Source organism: Lygodium microphyllum, chromosome 19 (genome assembly GCF_053477565.2).
Source record: "Lygodium microphyllum isolate KBCC chromosome 19, Lygodium_microphyllum_v1.1.10, whole genome shotgun sequence".
Classification (NCBI taxonomy): domain Eukaryota; kingdom Viridiplantae; phylum Streptophyta; class Polypodiopsida; order Schizaeales; family Lygodiaceae; genus Lygodium; species Lygodium microphyllum.
This window is the reverse complement of record NC_141153.1, coordinates 40,466,318-40,490,336: the sequence shown is the minus strand read 5'-3', so window position 1 is coordinate 40,490,336 and position 24,019 is coordinate 40,466,318. Positions and strand designations below refer to the sequence as shown.

Sequence of the window (24,019 nt, the reverse complement as noted above, 5' to 3'; positions counted from 1 at the left end):
TGGCATCGTGTTGCTACTTGTTGCCTTCTCTGATTCTATTCCTTCAAATTCTTTTAGGGCTTTTAGTCCTTGATTGACAAAGATGGCACCCCCTTGTGCAGGTGCCTGTCCTACCCTCTCTACTCGCATCCAAGAAGATGGATGGGATGAGCTACCCTCTATTGTCATGTAGAGTCAAGTGCATCCTTGACACCGATGACCTTTGGGATTTTGTTGCAGTCTCTGTATCGTGACCTATTGTGGATCCATGTGATGGTGTGACCTCGGACTCGGTAGCTTAATGGGATCAGTTGAATGCTAGAGCCCACTCTTTTCTTTTTGAGCTATTTAGATTCTATGCTCATGCATGTAAGACATATTTGCATTGCTGCAGAGGTTTGGAGGAGATTGGCGACTCTCTATTTGATCCAAAAGTTTGGTCATCGTCTATCTCTTGTGGATGCAAGCTCATCTAGAATCTTCTCCATTCGGTGGATGTGATCCCTCATCATAGGGAATCTACGACAGAGTTGTCATTAGGACTTTTTTGTGCCACTTCTCTCATATCTTTTGTCATCAACATATTATGTGTTCTACATCGGTTTTCTTACCTCTTGTATATAGGAGAGTCTCACTTGGGAGGAGCTAGTCCCATGCTTGAGCAAGATGTGCATCATAGGGAGATAGATTCTGGTGGAGCTTGTTCACATAGTTGTGCTGTTGCGGCTTTATCTACAGGTACATGCCAAGCCAAGCAAAAGAAAGGAAAGAGGAATAAGTCGAAGTCATCTTTAAACTTTGATATAGATTTTGTAGAGAAGTGCAAAGAATGTTCCATGTGTCCTCATTGTGGCAAGAACTTGCACCTCAAGAAAAGAGATACTCTCATTTTTGTCCCAGAGCGAAGTTTGGATCTATATTGGAGCCTTTATCCACCTCTACTTTGTCATTAGCTATTCCGACTAAGTTAGTGTTTCTTCACATTCCTTAGGTGGAGGAGATTTCTTCGGTTGTCTTATCATTTGAGCAACCTTGGCTCATTGACGACAGTGCATTGAGTCATATGAATCCTCAAGGAGATTTGTTGCAGGACCTTCGTTCATTAGAGGGTATAGTCACTGTTAGTGACATTTATGATTCGTTCAATGTCTTTTCATGGTGGTGGCACTTTGCCATTATTGCTTGACTGCCCATCGACCTCCATTTAAGAAGTCCTACATGTTCTGGACTTGGGCTTTCCACTCCTCTCTACTTATGGCCTTGCTAGTCTTGGGATCTTAGTTGTCTTCATCTAGCAAGCCGTCTTTGTTGAGGATTCTTCTCTAGGAGCCACTCTTGTGACATGTTGGTAGGGGAGGGGGCTATTATTATACATGCTCCATTCCCCTTCCATTGTACATTGCCCTCCAACGTAGATTTTCATTGTTGTACCCTTCTTGATTGTGCACCATCTCTCCCATAGGTTCCATCCCATCCCTTGGGCCCTACCATCTCCTTTGGTGGTTCCCTCGTACCTCTCGTTTCTTTCAGAGGGGGATGATATCGGTGATATGGTTGTGGATTTCTTGGTCCTTTGTGTTTCAAAGGGGGATTTCCAAGATCGTATGGAGCTTCTTCAAGGATTACAATCTATTTTGGGGCTTTCCTTTATGTGGCGATATCTTTCCTTCGTCATTGAGCCAACATCCTCTATTGCTTGGCCCTTGGAATGTGTTGTTTCTATGTAGGTTATGGCATTTTTGATAGCTGATCTGTTCAAGGACTCTCCGTTTACCTTGGTTTGTGTTGGCCTTTCATTGGATTAGAATTTTGTTTGGAGATGGGGTCTTGCTCCTTCATTGGCATTCTTCATTGATGGACTTCATTGACATTGGCACTCTTCATGCCACCCTTGGATTTGCATCTTCTTTGGCCTTCCCATATCCAAGATTTGAGAGGGGGTTTTAGCAGACGTGTCTTGTACAGTCATCTCCTACCTATGAGTCTCGGTTTGAGTTGAGCGAGGACATTAGGAGCTCTAACATTGTCTTTGTCTTTCATTTTGTGTGCTTCAGGCACTTTCTATGGAAGGCACATTAGTGCATTTCTTTTTGAGCACTGTAGGTTGTTTTGGGCACCTACATTATGGGCATGGCCACTTTATTACAAGTTGTGGCCCCAATTTGCCTATTTATAGGCGGTTTGCCCTCTCTCTATCTCTCTCTCTCTCTCATTATCCATCATTGATCGTTCGTGATAAGCCAACCCTAGGTTACAGGTAGTTAGGTATGATGCATTTGATCCATTTGGATCGTGGACTTACTATGGTACTGAATATACACAAAATAATGTTGGATAAAATGTGGTGTTTTATATTGTCATTAAAAAATGCATAGTAAATTAAGGGTTAGGCTAGTAAATATTACTTGTTTTGATATGAGAGTGGCTACCCATGAAATAGAGTATAATAAGCCACTATCCTTTTAACACTATTATAGTTTACAAACCACAAATGTCTTTACTTCAATTTTCAACAAGGTGTCGTGAACATGACGAGAGGTTGAGACAAAATGTGAATCCAAGACTTTAGTCACAAGGAATTTCTAAGATCGAATTTTCTTTTTAAGATTGAAGACATGTACAATGTATCGAAAAAAGGAGCTAGCTGCAATGATGGATCATGGTGTCGCAAGTCACAAGTGCCAAGTGCCAAGTACAAAAGTAGTAGACACAAAAAGAACTTGAAGGCTAAGACTCAGGTGCGCCGTGTGTAATAGTTTATTGTGGACATGTTCAATTGTTGAAATAGGTTTGGGAGCATATCCATTTAGCACAACAACAACAACAACAAAAGGAGGTTGATAAGCATGTGTGAATTGATATTTTGTGAGGGTTAGTGGTGCTTTCACAAGCTTCAAAAGTACTGATTGAAGCAACTTGTGGAGTTTTCACTAAAGTTAGCTCCAAGAAATAAGGGGCCTTTCCACATCAATTTGAAGCTGAGCTACGTGACTTCTTGGTTGGAGTTACCCTCTAGTAAAATATGCATCATGTGTATATGTTAGCAATTGTGGATACCATGGTCCAATTCCCTTGGCAACCATGGACTAGGAGGAGCTAGTGTCACTAGATCTAATGGGCTTTTCGAGGAGTTGGTGCAGAGGTGTTACTTCATGGGTACAAGGGGTACACAATGGAAGGAACTCAAGTATTTGCTCAAGTTTTCGGGTCACCCATATGCACGAGTTGGATGAGTCCCAATTTGGTGATGAATCTTTGCCATTGCGTCAGGTTTACTAGGAGGCTGTGTGCCTACAGAAGGCTGCAGTGTTAAGTGGGGAGAATGTAATGCACTTGGGCAATCCCAGGTTCAAGTGGGCATTCGCCCAATCGGTGATGTGGTGACGGGGGCTGCATTGATGATGTGGGGGCTGCATGAAAGGAGAGTCAGGCAGGTACTGTGCCACATGGCAATCAGACCATTGATGTTTGGGCAGGGACAAAGATGGCTGCGGGCTGGGAAAGTAATCAGACATGCGTGATGATGTGGGGACCAATGGTGTAGGACCCAAGTCAATTGACAGGTTGTGGACTATATTTTCCATATGGCCTACTAAAGGTGGATGACCTTTGGTTTCACATCATTGTGGTTGTTAACCAATCGTGGACAATCATTATTCCACGATCATCAAGAGAATTGGCCTTTGTGGACAGCAGAGATTGTGATTAAGGACTGATCATGGTCTTCTCCAGTTGAGCACACAGCAGGATTGCTAGCACTGGATGATGGCTTTGTGAGTGCATGGTTTAAGGGATGCCAGCAGGAGTGTGTTGCAGGAGATTCTTTGGACTGCTCACTGTTTGATTGTCTACCTGGATTGGACAGCATTGAGTAACGTGTTCTTCGATGATTTGCAGCACATGAATGTGGAGGATTGCACATGGGCTGGAACAGAGGGTGGATTTGCTGTCAACAGCCTTTACTCTTCTAAACATCCGTATTACTGCTGTAACATGTTGATTTGATGATCATTTCCACTTTTGGCTTCTATTATTGTCTGAGTCATGCATTTATGATATGAGTATGGTCTTTCTCATATTTCATCCTTCTCCATTCTTTTGCCCATCTGAAAGAAAAAAATCCAAATAAGATTCAAACTACTATGTCCCAACCAAAACAAAAAATTTCAATATTAAACAAGCTGACCTTTCTACCACCAATACAAAAGTTGAAGCTCTTCATATGAACGCTTCCCATCAAGACTAGATGCTCCCGCTGCAGATTTAGGAGAATCCAACAATCACTCATTGTGATTGACTAGATCATTTCACCTAGCATACTTGGCCATTACAGTGCTGTGTTTAGATTGTCAAATTTTAATCTGCTGTAATGGTTTTTAGACATGTAATTTGTCATCCCTCCCCGAGAGCTGTCATAAGCTTTTCAACTGTTGTCAGTGTGCTGTCAAAATTGTTGTTTTCAGATGATAGATCACCATTGAAACCTACCTTTCATTGTTCTTGAAACTGGGTGCTAGCTCGAGTGATTTGTGTGATATAGCCTTATTTAATGTCCATCTTCTGTCTGTTGCAGTTTTCTATCAGAACAAATGATTTTTCTTGTTCAAAATTTCTAGGGTTTTGTTGGCTAACCAAGGAAATCCAATACATCATGACCTTTTTCTCTTAGAAAGTTTATTCGATAGAGGAGAAGAACTTCCCTTGGAAAACCTGGTGTGTGAACTCTTATTTTAATGATGTTGTTTATTGATGTTAAAACACGCCTTTGCTTGTGAGGCTTATTAAATATTACTTTCAGAAAGTACCAAGTGATATCAAAGATTTAATCACAACTCTTATTTACTGGATGCTGCATATTGGGGCTTCTCTATGTTAGCCTCGACTCCCATTTTCTAGTTGCAGGCTTATAAGAAAACATTCTGTGATATTTGACAGGATGGTGAAACCTGTGCTTGATGCTGTCTTAACAGTTCCAACCGATGATCCTCCTACAGCACTTGCTGCTGCAACATTGCTATACTTGATGGCTTATGATGTAAGTGTCAATGTCCCTCCCATGTTCTAGTCCTTAAGTGTGCATTTGGGCTCAGAACAGCAATTTTGGTTTGTGGACTTGTAAATAATGCTGTCTGAATATTAATTCATTCTGCAACTTGGATTGAGTGGTCACACATCCACATGGATATTTCTATCAGTATTTATAACCCTTATCAAGATCCATATGTATGTAGCTTGTTTGCATTATGGCTGATTTATGATGTAGAGTGGGTCTCTCCCTCTCCTCTTAAAGAACTATGTATCATTATAAGTGGTCAGAACAAACCGTTGTATCTGCGAACATGAAAGACTGGGTTCCTTGCAATGACAAGAGCACTCTGGTTGTGCATTGAAGAAGAGTAGGTCCATGTTAAGGAAACCTAATGGTTGCTAATATCCCCAAAGCCAATTGCCTCCTGAGCAGAAGAGTACGCTGCATGATATTGTGCCTTGGTTGAAGAAAGGGCAATGGAAGGCTTCTAGTCGGTGCTCCACGAGGTCGCACAGCGTGCTTTGGATCCAAGGGAAAATGCATAGTGTACAGTAGATCTGTGGATGTGTGTTGTGTGTCCTTGAAATGGCTGAATGAGTGTGTAGGCACACCAAGCAGAGGATGGGTGTCCTTGTGTTTGAGTGGCCATAGGTAGATGTCCAAAGGGGCATGAGGAGGATACCCAACACACTAGGATAAGCAAACCCGAGGGTGGATCAGTTGTTTGTGCCAACAATGCATTGTATGCTTTTAAAGGCATTGGGGAGGTTCCCATATTTGTAGTTATGTATGTATAGTTATGTTAAAAGATGTCTTGTATATGCCAAATTTGACAAAAATCTCTTATTAGTCTCAACAGTTGCATGTGCTGGTCTCTTGGTCCATCTTCACATGATGTGCATGATTGCAGTGATGATGAGGTAATTGTCATCATTGGCACATTGTAAATTGGGATGTATATGCTGGATGCTTATGAGAGGAGAGCATTTAAGGATGTTTTCGCAATTGATACTTGAGTCAGTGATGACATGAGTTGTGGTATGCTTAGTGTAGTCATTTGAAATATGGGAGGTTGCTCACTTGCATGCAGACGGAAGGTGTGAAGGAAATTGCTAGGGTTTGCATTGAGGACACACAGAGTGTATGACCATGACAGAAACACAAAGAGAGACACACAGACACAGAGGGCAAAACTCAAACGCTAAACGCAAAACTCAAAAACTCAAACCCTAAACACAAAACTCAAAACTCAAACACAAAAACTCAAACACAAACAGAAGAAGGGAGAAAGAGAAGACAACTCTAAAGTGAATGAATGCTGTAAATGAATGTAAGAGTGTACAGTGTGCTCAAGGGCAGAGCAATGTCGGAGTGTGACGTTCACCGAAGATGGATCCCAAGTCTGTGATCACTAGTCGGAGTGTAGGAGTGCTGAATAGTGAATGGCAATAGGTTGGTCACCAAAACGCAGCAGTCTGGAGGCTGAAAATTGGTAAATGCAATAGTGCATCACCGATCAGAGGCTGAAAACTGTGCACAATTTGCTGTAAACAGCAAGCTGAAACAATGTCTGAGAGTGTCAGGGCGTGCAATGCTGAAAACGCAGGCTGGCTGACCTTGGAGATGATGGATAGCAAGCTGAATAGCAGTCTAGGAGAGTTTGGAGCAGCTGCCAGCAACTGAGAGCTATCGCCTACTACAACAATAGACAGGCTGAAGATAATGTGGCTGCAGTCGATGATGGCTGGACAGCAGATGGAGGTAGGCTGTAGGGTGGAAACTGGGCGCCAACAGCAGCAGAGGGTGTGTGGGTTGGTGTAACCTGCAAACAAGGATAATGGTTGAATAGGGGCAGCCTGTCTATTTATAGATGTGGAAGGGTGCTCCAAAAGTTAGGGTTTCCACTAAACTCGCTTGAATTGCTTCCCGTTTTAGGGTTTTCACTAAACTCTCTCAAACCGCTTCTCGTTTTAGGGTTTTGCTCTAAAAGAGTGTTTTTTGTGTGTTTTGGGGATGTTTAAGAGGCTAATCAACAAGTAATGCATATTTTAGCTCAATACCCCCTCTCAGGCCTAAAATTGAGCTAAAAGGTTAGGCCAGCCATTGTGATGTTTATGTATCCCAAGGCGTTCCATCCCAAAGGAACCAAGGCATCGGACAAAGGGTGCACATCGGTTGCCCAGTGGCCTACCAAGACTACATAGGCGATGGTTATCTTACCAAGGAAATCCAAGTAGTCATCCCAGAGAGGACAGGGCATCAGACAAAGGATGCACGTCGGCTACCGAGTGGCCTACCAAGCCCTACAAAGGCGGATGGAACTACATGGATTTTTTTTTTTGTTTTTGAATAAGTGAAGTAAATTTGATGGGATGTTTCTGATTGAGTAAAAGTGACCCAGAAGACGAGAGTGGGGAGGGTACATCCAACACATTACAAAACAGTACAAGCTAACCTATCCACTCAGGGTGTCAATGACGAGGAAAAATAGGTGATGAGGTATCCATGTGATGAAGAAGGATGGCGGTGTGGTAACAACAGTTGTCAGTGGAAACAACTTAGGATCCGTGCAAGTGGTGCTCTGCACAATGAGATGCAAAGTATACTACATGTAGCAGGTGCCACTTGGACAATGTTCTTCGCGGGGAAATTGTTCACTTGCTCAAGCGCCCTAGTATAAGGATGATGTAATCATGCAATGCAAAGGGTAAGGTACAACAGGGGAAAGAAGCCGATGTTGAAGACAAAGTGTTGAAGCTTGTAAAATACCAAGAAGGGTAGGAACGTCCTCTCAACTTGGATGTAGATGCCAAAGAAGGAAGAGGAGCCTGATGTCGGTCTTCATATGGTGCCGAGAACCATAAGGAATGAAAGAAGATGAAGTGGATGAAGTACCCCGCTAGAAGAGCAAGGCAGAAGTCATCGCCATGATAGCATCGAGAGAGATGCTGTACGATCCATCTTGGGAGGGGAAATCGCCATGCTGGATGAAGAGCAAGCACTCCTAGGATGATGAAACCATGAAAGGAACAGTGCGCATCCCCATGTCTCTAGCCCAAGGAGGACCAAAGCAATCTGCAAGTTAGCCCTATACTGAAAGACAAAACCCTGCAAAAGGGATGTGAATTTGCAAACACAGAGGTCAGTGGTGAGATGCTCCAAAGCAAAACAGAACAGAAAGAAAATCTAACTCAAAATGAATGCAATGAATGTGTATGTGTGTGAGGAAATGCAGTGGAAGACAAAAAAATAGAAAAACTAAGGATAATGAATCCTATGGGTCCGACTCTAAGAGTGCGAAAAATGAATGCTAGATTGACCTAGGGTATTCGAAAAGACCGAGAGCCATGCAAGTCGAAGAAGGTGGCTACCATCGCGTATGTTCAGTAGCAAGGCTCTGCCAAGGGAACGCTTGACGAGATAGAGAGGAAGGTGAGATGGAGGCATGAAGTGCAACGGGATCGGAACTTGCAGGCCAATCAGCCAATCCCTTAGGGGTAGTGAAAGAGATGGGCCGTTGAGGCTGTACTCGAGCCACATGTCAACAACAGCAACAATGGGTGTTGAAGGAGCAGATTAAGTAGGAGCGGAGGGCATAGCTCCACTGGACTGTGCAGTCGCAATGGTCTGCTGAGGCTTTTTAGGTGGAAAACCTTGGGCCTTGGAGCGACACTCCTCGTCCACATGGCATGCTCTCTGGCAATGTGTGCAAAACTGGTTTTTCTTAGGGAGTTGTTGCCAGATAGGTCTAGATTCTTTGGTTCCATCTGAGAAAGAGGAGTCACCCTTTGATTGGCTTGCCTTCGCATTTAGCGAGTTCTTGCCACTAGTGGTTGTCCCTCCCGAAGAAGAGGCAACCAATCCCCTTTGATCTGAATAAGGTTGTGATGATGATTTTTTGTGGACTTGATCATACAGCCTCGCGTAACACAAGAACTGACACTTAAACTTGTAGAAGGTTGGCAATCTAGATTGGAAGATGATGTGTTGAATGAAATTGAAGTACTTGTCGGGTAACTTATTCAAGAAGAATGTAACCTGATCGTCATCCGACTTTGGAGAGCCAGTAGTGGTGAACTCGGCAAGTAACCGTCTATATTCAACCAGCTTGACCTTTAGATTATCCCCTTGCTTAATAGAGAACTCTTGAAGCTCAAAGTCGAGATTGATGTGCCGAGTACGATCACGAGCTGCATAGCGGTCGAGAAGGTGACTCCAACGCTCTGATGCGAGTGGGAAGTGTTGCAACTGAGAGTGAAACTTAGGAAGCAATCCCTGCATCAGCTCAACATTGGCTGTGGCATTGCGAGCTCTCCATTGACGGATGTAATTAGGGTGAGCTAGTTGAGGGTCCGGCATAGGCTCTAGATCAATGACGAGGTCCCAAAGACGCTGAGTCTCAAGCACTTGTTGCATGAAATTAGACCAAGTGGTGAAATTTGACTCGTTAAAACGTGCCTTATCCGTGAAGGCATTCTTGGCCGTTGCAATAGGAGTGGTAGTGCTCGGAGATGGATAGTGTGAAAAAGTGTAGTGTGGATAGGATGGGGGAGTGTACACTTGGGAATGGGCCCGAGAGTGCCCACCAAGCATGCGTGTAGTGTGCAAGGTGGATCCATAGGTAGGAATGGGTTGACTAGGCATGGGCATGGTAGCCAAGATGTGAAGTTGGGGATAGTGAGGGGGATGCCCATCACAATCATCCCAGGAGTTATGGGTGTGCTCATGTGCTAAAAGGTGAGAGACACTGTGTTAAAGGGTGGCATTCCCCCTAACGAAGTACCATGGTGCAAAGAGGTAGAGAATGGGGTAGAGAAGAAAAAGGTGCTAGGAGCGGAGATGGAAGATCCAATCCCTAGGGTGTGTGATGCAGATGTGGAGTGTAATTCAAGGTTTTGGAAAGATGATGAGAGGTGTGATATAGAAGAGGGTGGGATGGAAGGGAAGTGGGAAGTGCGTGTGATATGCTCAAATGAAACAGAAGCTGTAGATGCACCTGAATTTCGTTTGCTTCGTGAGCCCTCTCTATTGAAGTTCACATACGCAAAGCCATCCGGATCGTGTATCTCAAAAGAAGAAACAAGCGAGGGTTTTGATTCATGCAACACAAAAGAATTGTACAAACCTGACATTGGACTTGGCTGAGATGATGAAGATGGATCGCCAGACGTTTCGAATGCCATATATCCTCCATGATCGGAGAGGTGGCCAGCCTCACCAACCGGTTCGGATGTGGTAGCAAAACTGGTAGGGGTGTAAACATCACCATACTTGTTGCGATAGTACTCCTCAAAGTCCTCCTCTATTATGTTAGTGAAATCTGGTAAAGGTGTAGTGTTGTCCTCCTCACCGAGTCCATAATGCCGTCTCAGGGCCTCCAATGATGGAGAAGCTTGGTAAGACATCATAGGAACTGGAGAAGAAGGTGTTTGGGACATTGTGATTTGGTTATGAGTCGTAGTGTGTGCCTCGCATAAAGACTAGCTCTTCACAATATCTGCGCTCTTTACAAGAGCATCGGCTCTTTGATACCATGTGAAGGAAACTGCTAGGGTTGGCATTGAGGACACACAGAGTGTACGACCGCGACAGAAACACAAAGAGACAAACATAGACACAGAGGGCAAAGCTCAAACCCTAAACGCAAAAACTCAAAACTCAAACACAAATTGAAGAAGGGAGAGAAAGAACACAACTCTGAAGTGAATGAATGCTGTAAATGAATGTAAGAGTGTACAATGTACTCAAGGGCAGAGCAATGTCGGAGTGTGACGTCCATGGAAGACGGATCCCAAGTTAGTGACCACCAGTCGGAGTGTAGGAGTGCTGAATAGTGAAGGCAGTAGGCTGGTCACAAAACGCAGCAGTTTGGAGGTTGGAAATTGGTAAATGCAGCAGTGTACCATCGATCGGAGGCTGGAAACTGTGCACAGTTTGCTGTAAACAGTAGGCTGAAACAGTGTTTGAGAGTGTCAGAGCCTGCAATGCTGAAAACGCAGGCTGAATAGCAGTCTGGGACAGTCTGGAGCAATCGTCAGCAGCTGACAGCTGTCGCCTACAACAATGGACAGGCTGAAGATAATGTGGTTGCCGTTGATGATGGCTGGACAGCAAATGGAGGCAGGCTATAGGCTGAAAACTGGGCGCCAACAGCAGCAGAGGGTGTGTGGGCTGGTGTAACCTGCAAACAAGGATAATGGCTGAATGGGGGCAGCCTGTCTATTTATAGATGTGGAAGGGTGCCCCAAAAATTAGGGTTTTCACTAAACTCTTGAATCGCTGCTTTTTTTAGGGTTTCCATTGAACTCTCTCGAACCGCTCCCCGTTTTAGGGTTTTACTCTAAAAGAGTGTTTTTAGTGTGTTTTGGGGCTGTTTAAGAGGCTAATCAGCAAGTAATGCATATTTTAGCTCAATAGAAGGTGCCATGTGCATGGATGGCATGCCAGGCAACAGAGCACTAGGTGCAAAGTGGCATGCACTTGTGGGTAAGAATGAAATCCTTGTGAAGATCTAATACCTAGAGGTCAATGATTTAAGCTAACGTGTGGAAATGAAAGTGAATTGTGAGAAGATACAAAAAGGTCCTAAGCCTAATGCACTAGACATTGGAGGAATAAGGTAGATGATGCAAGCGTGGAGTCTAATCCTACGGTATTGAACATAAGGAAGAGAACCTAATTGATCGTCTGGAGAGGGAGGGACAGGAGGGAATTGAGAATGATTGGCACCATTAACATACTCATATGAAATAAAAGATAATGTAATAGAAATACCTAAAGTCATGTTTTGCCTCTAGAGCCTCCTCTATGAACACTAACGTATTGATACCGGTCTAGGTCTCCATGGTTACAATATGAGAGATGGGAGGGAATTGAGAATGATTAACACGCTCATATGAAACAAAGTAATGTAATAGGAATAGTTGAAGACATGCTTGTGCCTCTAGAGCCTCTTCTATCAACATTAAGGTATTGATACTGGTTTGGGTCTCTATAGTGACTTACAGATGGGTTTCGGCTTATACAAATCAAGTGGATTATAGCTGACATGGAGATGAGGGGTGGCCAATCATCTGAAAGGGATATATCCTCCATCAGTGGAGAGGTGGTGTCAAGTGACCCGTACCAATTGAATGCTTTGACTAATACACAACTTCTGTTGGAGTGTAGAGGGAAGATTGGTGACTATAGTTAGGCCATCTTGTATGGAAATATTCCTTGAACTCTTTGCTTGGCATCCACTCAACATTTGGTAGACTAAAGCAAGATGAGGGGGAGGATGCATTGTCCTCATTGAGACCATAATGTCGCCTCAAGGCCTTCAATGAAGGAAAGGCGTGAGAGGACACCTTAGGCTCCCAAGAAAAAGGTGTTTGAGGCATGGTGAATCGGTTATGTGTTGCTTGTGTAACTTGTACAAGCCAAGATTTTCATGATATCCATGTAGGATACTCTTTAGAAGAGCATGCTCTGATACCGTGGGAATATGAACACGACTAAAGCACAATGAGATCAAACAAGAGTATGAAAATCAAAAAGGGGATTTGATGAATGTTCAATGAATCACTCCTGAATTGAAATGAATGAAGGAGATGCTATAGATTAGTGGGTGCTTGAGGTGTGGATATGTCCAACAATCATTGACTCTTGTGGGGCAGGCTGAGGGAGAGTGCAGTGTGCAGTCCTCCATGTATGGATCCTGAGAACAAAAATGCAATCCTCTGCATGACATGGAGCAGCTGGTGACAGCAGGGGAATCCACCAGGCAGGCCAATGGCAGCGGTCAGGTAAAGGTGACAGACTGGCACCTTCAGAATGTGGGCTGCAGCACCACAGAGCAGGGTGGCAGCTTGTGTTGGTGGAGGAGGAGCCTGTTGATAAAGATAATGATGACTGAGGTGATGGTACTGAATGCGAGGATAAAGGGACGAAGACGTGTGTGCACATTGAGACCTTTTATAGAATGTGCTGGAGCCATCAAAAAAGAAACAATGCCTTTTTGGGGCTATTTAATGAGCTAGAAAATGCTAGAAAATATGATAATTTAGGAAGCATATTTTGGTAGTGCAACAGGTGAATCGACTTTCATGGTGAAGCTTTACAATTTCATGATATCGTTGAGTGTGTGTGAAGTGCAAATGATATTAACTTGTTATAAAGTGGTCGTAGAGGCCTTTAAAGGGTGTGTAATAACTCTTAATTGATATACAAACATTGGGTAAATGTCTTTAGTTTTCCACGAGTCAAAAGTGTCATCATCACATGGTCATAAGACACTGGCCTTTTTCTGTTATGCAATCTCCATGTTAATGAAAAGCTGAACTTCTCTTCATCTTTTCAAACTTCATGTTCTCTAATGCAAGTTGGTGGTCCAAGGGCATGTATAAGCTGGCCTCTTTTCGCAAATGTATATCGACCTTGCACCGGTTTGCCAAGATCTTGCTTGTATTCTTGATTTTGTCTATGCATACACTAAGTTGACTTCTGTGTCAAAGCTCTAGCTTGTTGGGTTACTTTTGTTGAAGAGTATATTGGGTTAGCTTGTGTTTCAAAGTTCTCTGCTGCTATTAACATGTATGTCGTCATGGCACTAGACTGGTATGAACAAGCATTTTTCGTTCTCATATTTGTGTGCAGGGACAAGATGAGACCCTTTTGGACTCTCCAGATTGCATTCAGTTCCTTATGAAGCTGTTGGGCCCAACTTGCCCTGCAGCCCCTGAGAAACGGATGTCTTCCATTGGAAGCAGGCTGCTTGCATTGGGTTCAAAGCCCAGGGCACAGAAAGTGGAGTGTTCAACAACTTCTTGTGACCAAGGAGGAGCCAGTGTTGTGGACAAGGTCAATCATCTTTTGTCTAGTATGAAAGGTTGGGGTGAAGGTGTTCTGAAACTTGATGATCAGAATGGTGTGCTTCCTGAAACATCGAGCTCTGAGTGGGTGGCCTTACTCACCCTGGAAAAGGCATGCCTGTCTACTGTAGTTCTTGAAGGTCTGGCATTCTTGAAGGGATTGGTCCTATTTTCCTTGTGTCTTTACTTAGTGATTTAGGCCACGTATTAAAGCCCAGGTCACTTCCATTGTGACCTGGGCAATGTGTTTGAACATGATTGTAATGTCTGGGAGCATGGTGAATATTGAATTAATTTTTAGTGAAGATATAATCAGGATAAGTTATATTTCTCATGTGTTAGCCAGAGTCATTTATATTATGATGGCCATTTATGTTTCTGAAGTTCTGGTTTCGGTTTCCTTCTCTTCCTCCTCACTTTTGTCCTTGTAGGTATGTATTCAAGCTTGTGAATGTAGGCTTTCAACCGATTGAATTTTGTTACAACAGACAATGCAGGGACAGTCAGGCGGATTGGTGGACAGTTTAAAGAAAGGTTGCGAGAACTGGGTGGTTTGGATACGCTATCTGAATTGGTTGCAAGTTGCTTTCTCACCCTAAAGGTAGTGCCATTACTCTTGATTGGGCATAACTTTTAAGAATTTATTGTAGCAGCATTTCCTTTGTGGCAACCTTATGTGAAGGAACGTATGATGGGCAGAAGCAAAATTTTCTAATCTGTGAATGCTTTTGTTGTCTGGAAGTCAGTGTTTATCTGTACAATTAATTTGATAAATTAATCGACCATTCTAGCTGGAGTGTTTTTCTCCATTAGACTTCTCGTTAGGCATATATCCATAGTTTTGAACTGTAAGGGCTATGCTTATGCTTAATAAGTCTTCATTTGGTTTTTGATCGCATCATTTGACCATAGGAGGGTGATAATTGTATCAGCTACTGTTTGCTTATTTATTGTCATTCCTTTATATAAAGGACCCACCATGTTTGGTAGAACTTTGTTATTGACAGCGCCTCAAGACTAAAGCAGAGACTGAGTTTGGTGGGTTTTCCAGGACCTGACCTGTGTTTGTTTTTCCTCCTTTGGCAGAAAAAAAGTGTGGTTTATTATCCAAAGTTAAACACGACAACATGGGATAAACAGCTGAGCTGGAATGGAAAACGGAAAGAATTCTAAGCATAGTGGAAGCTTCAAATATATACAAAGCCTCTCAGGGTGCTCCGAGGGGAATGTGGAAGAGAAGCCAATGTGGAGGGTACAACTACAATGGGGGAGTGCCATTCTACAGTTTGAAGAACAGGCTAGGGTACCCCTAGCTATGATGGAAAGTATGTTTTAGCCCCTAGCAATGGCGTGAGTCACCCTGAAGCTACTCTCAATGCACTTTGATTGTATGGATGATGGATAGTCCAAAGCTTTGCCAAATTCACACCAAAGCTTGTGGCAAAGAATCTTGCAAAGTCCTCTCCAAATCAGCTGAGCCTTCTTATATGCCAGAAGACATTTGGTGTCTCCAAGCATTATTGCCTTGGGCATCTCTGTCTAATCATGTCTTGCTGCACTTGTGCAAACAACTGCCAACAGCCAGACTGCCATGGATAACCAGCCAAAGGAGGGACACTGCACACTTTTTGTCCACAGTTGTCCTAGAGGTTCCTTCCAAAAAGCGTGTTTAGTAATGCTATGCTCTTGTCAATGTTTGCTTGTGCCTGTGTAAGAGGAAAAACTTGCTGAGACCTCTGAGACTAATGAATTGGCCAATGCCATATCCCTTGGGTGTTAATGTAACTTATCAAAGGCTTTCCCCAGTTGTGAAGTTTCTACTGACCAATAGAGAGTTTAGCAGCGATGTTCCCTCTTAGGCCTCTTACCTTGATTCTTCTCCGCAATAGGTTTGGGAAGGCCGACCCTTGCTAATCTATCTTGGATATGGAGAAGATGTTTGGGTTGATTGTAGAGTAGACCAGTCACTTGCTTCGGCCTTCCAAGATGGGAGAACTGGGCTGCCTACCTACTATGTACATTGTAACCTCATGGGGATTCAGTGAGGTGACATTGGCTACTTGTAACTCAACGAGGATAGTGACATCCCTCTCTTTGAACCACCGAGCTGATCATAACAGTTGTCACTTGAAACAAGATGACATCATTTTGAAGCCATAGTTGTACATCCACACCTTGATGGAGCTATGAGGCCAACCTCTCAAGCTGCAGCCTATCGGTAATATAAATTTTGTGTGCTGTATGTGCGTACCCACCTAGGAGTAAGGATGCCAATAAATGGTAGGGTTTGTGGGGAGAAACATAAAAGTGTACAACAAACAGTGCGACAAAGAAAACTTAAAACACAAAAGAAGAATGAAGAATGATGAACATTGCATCATGTTGAATGGATCATGCTGATACAATGGAGTGGAGCTCAGAGATGATTGCACTGTCTTGGCTGATCAAGTGGCAGCACTGGGAAGGGATTTGCACCATGAAGAGAGTGAAATGTAGTCCTTTGGGCAAAGCTCTCAATGATAAGGAAAAGAGCTGCTCTATGGAGGTAGTGAAACACAGTCCTCCAGGCATTGGAATGTTGGAGTAGCCACTGGAAGATGGACAGAAATAGAGGGAGTGAAACACAATGCTCAGAAGCTGTTGGAGAGGAAGAAGATGATACCCAACAATTGAAGTGTGTTCTGAAAGCTCAAATTCGATAGGGTGGCCTGTTAAATGCCAAAACACAGCAGTGGTTGGTGGGAACAGGGCCGAAATCAGCAAATGCAAGGGCTGGTGATGTGGTCTAGTGCTGGAGGAGTCTCTAATGAAGCTGTATGGCTACTATACCTGCAAAATGCAGGGCTGAACAGCATGGGAACATGTCACTTGATGAAGAAGATGGCGGCGATGATGATGGGCAGTAGGGGACAGCCGTGGCTGCACAATATGTAGGGTAGCAGGCTGAGATCAGGTGGCTCCAGGCCTGAAAACATAGGTTGGGCAGCACCTTTCAGAGGGCGGCAGCTAGCTGAGACAAGGTGGCATGAGATCAGCTTGAGAAGCCAGCACAAGAGAGCCATTCCTGTGAGAAGCATCCACCAAGCATTGCAGAGGTGAAGGTGATCTGCAGTTGGTGTAAAGGGAGATCGACTGAAGGGTGAATCATGGATGCGTGAGATGTGTGTGGATGAATACCTATGTTCATGTTGTAGTTTGTGTCTATGAGAAACTGTCCTAGTTCTTTTTTGCATAAGTATTTATACAAAGCACCTCAAGAAGCAAGCCAAGCCCTTCAAGCATGACAATTTCATCTTTCACATCCATATAGTGCCAAGTGTATAGAAGCTTAACTTGGCCTCTCACTTGGGAGTCTCAGGCTTGGCAAGCATGTGAGACTTGTGTGCAAAGAGAAGCATTACCTTGGCAAAAAAGCAAGACTTAGATCAAGTATGGGGTGAGTGGATAACCAAATTTGACTATCCTCTGCAATTGAAACTCTTCCCTTGTCTTCTTGTTAATGATTGACTGGGTTGTAGATAACCGATAGAGAATTGACACCTTAGTGTTCATTGTTGTCATAGTTGCACGAAATGCCATTTCTTGACCTAGGAAATGATATTCCATTTCTTGCCATTCCTAGAAACACGAAACACATTTTTACTTCCTCAAGATTTAAAACCTCCCACCTTGAAAAAATTGCAGTTATGGTAAATTAGTTCAATTTTATCAATTAGCACCAAGTATTGTGAATTGTTTTTGAAGCAACCGTTTGAACTTGAAACTTTCAAGCATGACTCATAGATCACTACATGAATGATAAATGATCAAGTTTTGATTGTGGTTATTGGACTATGATATCTTTCAATACACGTAAATTTGTTAAGTTTCAATGTTGATTCACACATTTATATGTATGTACGCACACACACACACACACACACACACACACACACACACACACACACACACACACACACACACATGCAGTTTCACATATTGCCTTTTGTTTTTGGGGCAAAAACTGCGTTTTGATTGTTGCCTAGCTGTTTCGAGTCTTTCATTAGAAACTCCAAGCAACTAAGGCTACTAAGAACGAACCTCACTCACATCTTTCAGTGTCGGCTCTCCTTCATCACTTTATTGCATTGTTTGATCATCATCACTGGCATTCTCTCCCCTCACACATCATCATCATGATCATCCTTATCTCTTGTCGCTGAATAGATTGTTGCTAGATAGCCAGGTGCTTTTAGCTTCATCTCTAGTTGTCATGAGGATGTGAATTTTCAACTTAATGCTCTTTGGACACTTAAGTTTGTGCATACGTTTGGTGTAAATGTGAGATTTAGTTGAATGTATCACGGTGACAGATAGTCCTAGCTTGGGCAGTGGGGGACATCGGCATGAGTTGTGGTGGATAGGTGGTAGTGGGGTACCTAGGTTGGATCTTGGTTAGAGACATTGAATATCCCTTGAAAATGACTTTTGGTGTAATGGGGGTTAGAGATTTAGATGATTTAATAACCTAGACTAAGATTTGGGGAAAGTTTCAACACTTTTAGGTAAGTTTAGATATTCATAGTTATTTTAAATGAAGATAGGGCCAAAGGGCTATTTCAGCTTGAATTTGTATGTGGAGACCCAGGTGAAAATAGAAAATTGCTAAATGTCAAATTTGGGTCAGTTTGGGGCTGCATGCAAGTGTATTTTCCATGTTAGGTTCTTTCTTTCCCGTTCTAGTATGGTTTCTAGGTCATGCAAGGTTGGAGAAGGTTGTGGAGACTAGTTTTGGGGCAATACACAGCAAATGATCCCATTTTGGAGCAATTGGCAGCTGTTGAACTTGATTTTGGAGGATTAGACAGTAGAAAAACCCATGCACGAAGGATTATCACTGCAAATCTGAACAATAGTAGTAGCTTTGAAGAGATTTGGTCATCTATAACAAGGATAATTTGTATAGACTGTTGAAGACTCAATTTTTCTCCCGGAGCATTCAAAAACAAGGGGCAAATTGAGGATTGATGATGCTAGTTACTATTATAGGCTGGAAATTGATGTTGATCACTGTTTTAGGACTGAAAATCAAATATTTTTCTCTCATGCTTCTCTCTCATCTTGATCAAATGCATGCATAATGTGGTAGTGGAAATTGGAGACTAGAGCCTCGGATTTGAACCTAATGTGTTACTGATTAGGGATTTGCTGATCTTAGTTTGAAGCCATTACAAGAGGCCTGATTTACATACGACTGAAGAGGATTCAATTTGAGCTTCTTGGATTGTGGAATCAAGGGGCAAATTGGATTTTGTGATCGTTGGTTATAGAAATCAAGAATATAATCTAAATGTTGTAAGAGAATTAGCTTGATCAATAGAGGAAGTTAGGAACTCAAGGGTGTACCTCCTTAGTTTGAGGCAAGGCTTTGACATCTTCTTGGGGATTGAAGTCAAATCTCAGTTGTACATCAGGATTTTGGAATCAATGTGAAGAGAATTACTGCAAGGGGTGTCACCATTTTGAGGCCAATCAGGTGTCGACTCATCTCGATTTTTTGAGGGCATTCTTAACCCAAAGTGGTAAATTGTTGGATTTTGAAGTTATCACAGTGGCTGCATTTTCTTTTCTAGCGCTTTCCACTGCTGCGTTTTGATTAGCAATTGCCTTTCACATCTAGAGATGCCATGCTGCATATTCCTGTCTTTTGCCATTCCAGCCATTTGCTTGCTGCATTTAATACTCCAGCCTGCTGCCCTACTGTTGTTAGTCCTCTCAATCATCTTTATTCTCCTCCTCTCTAGACTTGTGTGGGACAATCCTCTTTGTCTATGCTGCCAGAGTTGTCTACATCAAATTTCTACATCGATTTTGTTGGTTTGTCACACTCCTGATCCATTCATAGAAAATGACTCTCTTTGACACTCTCCCTCAGCCCACTTTCACAAGAGATAGTGGTGGTTGGATGACCTCTACTTCCTCAAAGAAATATCCAATCTTGAAAAGGCTTGCCACTATGTATATCTAGAAAGCAGTCCTTGCTTGAATCCTTGATGGGTGCTTAGATGTCAAGGATCACAATGATAGGAACTGCACACGTCTCATGTGGCCCACATTCCTTGCTTTGGTGGACATGTATCTTGATCTTTGACACAAGAAAGAATGACTTAGACCATGGGTGTTGGTAGAGTACTCCCAGTTGTTAGAAGGACCTCTTAGAGGCTAGGAGTGTCTTTTTGACTCTCTTGGGTTGCGCTCTTGCAAAAGAATAATACCAAATCTGCCCAACCAGTAATGGGTGCCAATCCTGTCAAACAAACAGCTTCTTGGGACCTCATGCTCCACTAAGTGGAGTCTATTGACATTCCACGATGCCAAATGTATGCTTGTGAGGGTGCTTATTTGTTTGCCTAATAGATATTCGTTTGCTGTAGTTGAAGATGAATTGTGGGTTGTGGAGATATGCTAGGATTTGCAAAGAAGACAGTGTGCGTATGAGCATGACTGGAACATTGTGAACAAAGATGCTAACACAACGAACAAAACTGAAGAATGAAGATGAAAGTGAATGAATGATAAACACTGAATGATGAATGGAGGAGTGAATGTATGTACACAATGCTTAAAGGCTTCAGTCCAACAGCTGATGGTCCTTGTGGGAGTGGACTAAGGGAGAGTGTTGTCCTCTGGTGATGAATCCCAAGTGCATCAACCATTGTGTTGAAGCAAAAGATGATGAGGATGCAGTAGATTGGAGTGGAAGGTGATGAAATGCAGCAGTCATGGGCGAGTCGACGTAGTAGACTGATGTAGAAGGCTGTGAACAACATGATAGCATGCGGGAAACAAAAACGCAGCAGCTCATTGACGCCGGAGATAATGAACAATGATGTTGGAGATGAAATGCAGTGTTAAGATGAACCCCAAAGTGCTGGACAGCAGCAGGGGTGCCTGCAAGAACAAAACACAGCTGTGTAGAGGACCTTCAGACTATTAATAACAGTAGGGCGGCCTGATCAGCTGAAAATCCAGTAGTCCTCTAGGGTGTGTTGGTCAGGATGGCAACTGGAATCAGTCAGATTGGGGCTGGAGTAGTCACAAAATAGGGCTGGTGTGACGGCGACAACAGCCGGAACCAAACATAGGTGTGGGCAGCTCTCAGATGGTCACAACAGCAGTTGTAGATGATGGGCAGACTGGAGAGATCAGAATACAAATGCACAGTTATGCATTTGAGTTTTGGGGCTGTTCAATGCACATTTTTTAGCTCAAAGTGTGTCCGATAATGGCACTTGGCTCTAGGTTTGGGGGGTGACATCTGCTCCCCCTTATTGGCTGAAGTGCATGAGGGGTGTGATATTCACCTCCTGAACTATAGAATGGGCAAGAGCCAAGTGGCCAATATTAGCAATGTAGAATTGAGCTGCCTCAGACCCCTTTACTACTTTAGACATATCCATGGGAGGCACCATTGTTGTGTAGTGCAGAGGATAATGCTTGGGTTGGTTGAAACTTGAGCTTCAACTGCTTGTTCCAATGGACGTGCATTGTACACACAGGCCACTGCTCACTGAGCAGCTCTAGTTCCTATGTCCCTGGCCAGTGGGAGGTGGCGTTCAGCCACAGGAAATACTGGCAGCCAGGGCAGCTTCAGGGATCTGCTGCACCATCCAAGAGGGAAGGGAGGGCAACTTCAAAGGAGGGGGTGGGAGTGCAAGGGAGGGGGTGGGAAGGCAGCCTGTGTAATATGGGCCCAAAGGTAGGAGCTTATGTCCTTGGGTCCTGAGAGGAGTGATTGACCTTGCAGCTTTTCAGTGTGAGTAACTTATTTGAGGAAAATGACTGATACTTCTGATTGGACATTTCATATGAGGATGCAAGTGGTCCAAATCTGAATATTCAGGCTAGTGTCCATCAAAATTTCAAACAGTTAAACCTAAAATATTCAGCTTCTATTGAAGGGACCTCTGAGTATATTGCAGAAGTGTTCATGATGTGTTCATGGTTAACAAGACTGATGAGATGGCATTGCTAGCTGCTTTCATTTGAAGAGATCTGGCTTGTATTCATCCATCTCTGTATGCTACATGATGTTAATACTCTATTGTTTAGCTTCTTGTAAATACTTGTCTATTTCTTGTCTGATCAGGTTTTATTTCACACACACTGCTGAGGCATCATTCAGAAGTTAAAGAAAGTTTAAGCTGGCACATGATCTGGTTTACACAAATCACCCTGCTGTTGTATTGCCATGGTTGTCTTTAAAGAGCACATATTCTGATACTTGCGTTTACACCTCATGGGAAATACTCAAGAGTGCACTCATGAATACTATCAGTACAATGATACTCGAGCACATATTCTGATACTTACATTTACACCTTGTGGGAAATACTCAAGAGTGCGCTCATGAATACTATCAGTACAATGATTTGAATACATGCATTTTCAGGAAATGCCAAAAACTACTCTGAAGATGAGAAGTAATTCCCAGAAATATAGCTACAAGCAATGGACTGAAGGAGTGGGCATGCTTCTAAGGTGCTTCAAGGTCATGGAGAATGTTACATTTCTCAGTGAAAACAATCAGGTATCTCCAGTAAATAGTACATTTTACACGAGTACTTTCTCATATCTATTACACTTTGAAACTTAGCTGTGGTTGTTTGTTTTTTGACTAAATAATCTCCCATCAATGCTAGTTGAGGCTTCTCTACTTTAATATGTAGATGAGTGTGCATTATGTTGCACAATTTACAGAAGTAGTCAATGCTCCAGGTTTGTCTTCAATTAAGGTACATGAGAAGAAGAAGAGTTTGAAGTGAAGGTCAAGTTATTACTGTTAGGGACATGACAAGGACTACTTATCAACAGGAAAACTTACTTATATAACTAGTGCTTGTAATAGAGAACCTTCATGGGAAGCAGTGGCTCTGTTGAAAGTTAGCCATTGTGACAGTCCATGAAACATTTATCTGGAATAGCTGGTCAGGTACAAGCTCTTCCATTTTATGAAGGCAAGGTCTTCATAACCCTTGCATTCTCTCAGTTCCCATTTCACATTGTCCGGGCCTGCTAGTCATAGAGGTTTGAGTGCAGCATGCGTATGCATATGTGGACCCAACCCCAATGCCTGGGACCACAAGATGTGTGAGAAGGACAAGAGGTTGAAGCACACATTGGTATATTACTGCCATCCACATTGCAAGGTCGTAACTAGACTATGTCTAGTATGTGTCTGTGGGTGCGTTTCTCTTTTTTTTTGTTGGGGGGGGGTGTGTGTGTTATAGACGCTTCTTATATGGATTTATGTACTACAATTTATGATTTTCCTTTAACTGGACCTTGTCATGAAGTACTAATGGACTACTCAACAATGGGTTCTCAAAAAACAAAACAAAAGAATGTGTGGATTTATGCATTGCATTGCACACATGCTTGGAGATAAAAAAAAGGAGAAATGGAGGGGGGCTTATAGAAAGGGCAAAGGCAAAGGTTGGGTGAGATTCACATGGTTCTGCTCTTCAACCTGTTGTAGGCTTATTGTTGCAAGGCAACCACCACAAATGATACAGCATTCTGCTGGTCATTAGGAGGTAAATGGATAGCAGCAGCAAGACATTGTGTAAGGAAATGCTAGAGCCAACCAATAGAATGTTAGCAAATTAGTCAGCTCAGGTGTGAGTCTGTGTTGCAGAGACTACATCATTTTATGTAGTATTTTTAGTGGATTTTTTGGTGTCCTTTTTAGGGCTAGGGAGCATTTAATGCTGGCCGACTGCATTTATTGCTCCCCCCATTTTATGCCTATATATTACTAGGGCTCCTCCTCCTCTTGTGTACTTCAGCCATCATTTGTGGATTCTTCTAAGGAGAGAGGAGCCGGTGCCAGGGTGCCCACACAGCCAGTGACTCATTGTTGTATGCTGCTGTCTCATGTTTGATATGGGTTCCGTTTCCCGAGCATACATCTGAGTTCTCATCTGTATTTGTGTTTATTCATTCATTCTCTTGTGTTTCAGCAGTTTATTTCAGCATGTTGTTTATGCTTCCATTGTTGCACCACTTCTAACATAGAATGCAAAATGTACAACACATGGTAAGTACAATTTGATGAATGGTTAATGAAGATGAAGGTGTATCGAAGTGATGAATGATACAAAGGGGCATTGAACCTCCA

At 42.9% G+C, this 24,019-nt stretch overlaps 1 protein-coding gene across 1 annotated transcript in view; it reads left to right on the top strand.

Annotated features, from left to right (window-relative positions):
- Positions 1 to 24,019, top strand: part of LOC148019781 (wings apart-like protein 2) — a 62,551-nt gene that overhangs the window by 5,233 nt on the left and 33,299 nt on the right. The window contains exons 2-5 of the mRNA XM_087699944.1: positions 4,915 to 5,014; positions 13,646 to 14,000; positions 14,349 to 14,461; positions 22,292 to 22,429. Coding sequence (XP_087556070.1) covers positions 4,915 to 5,014; positions 13,646 to 14,000; positions 14,349 to 14,461; positions 22,292 to 22,429 — 706 coding nt within the window. The remainder of the gene's footprint in view (positions 1 to 4,914; positions 5,015 to 13,645; positions 14,001 to 14,348; positions 14,462 to 22,291; positions 22,430 to 24,019) is intronic.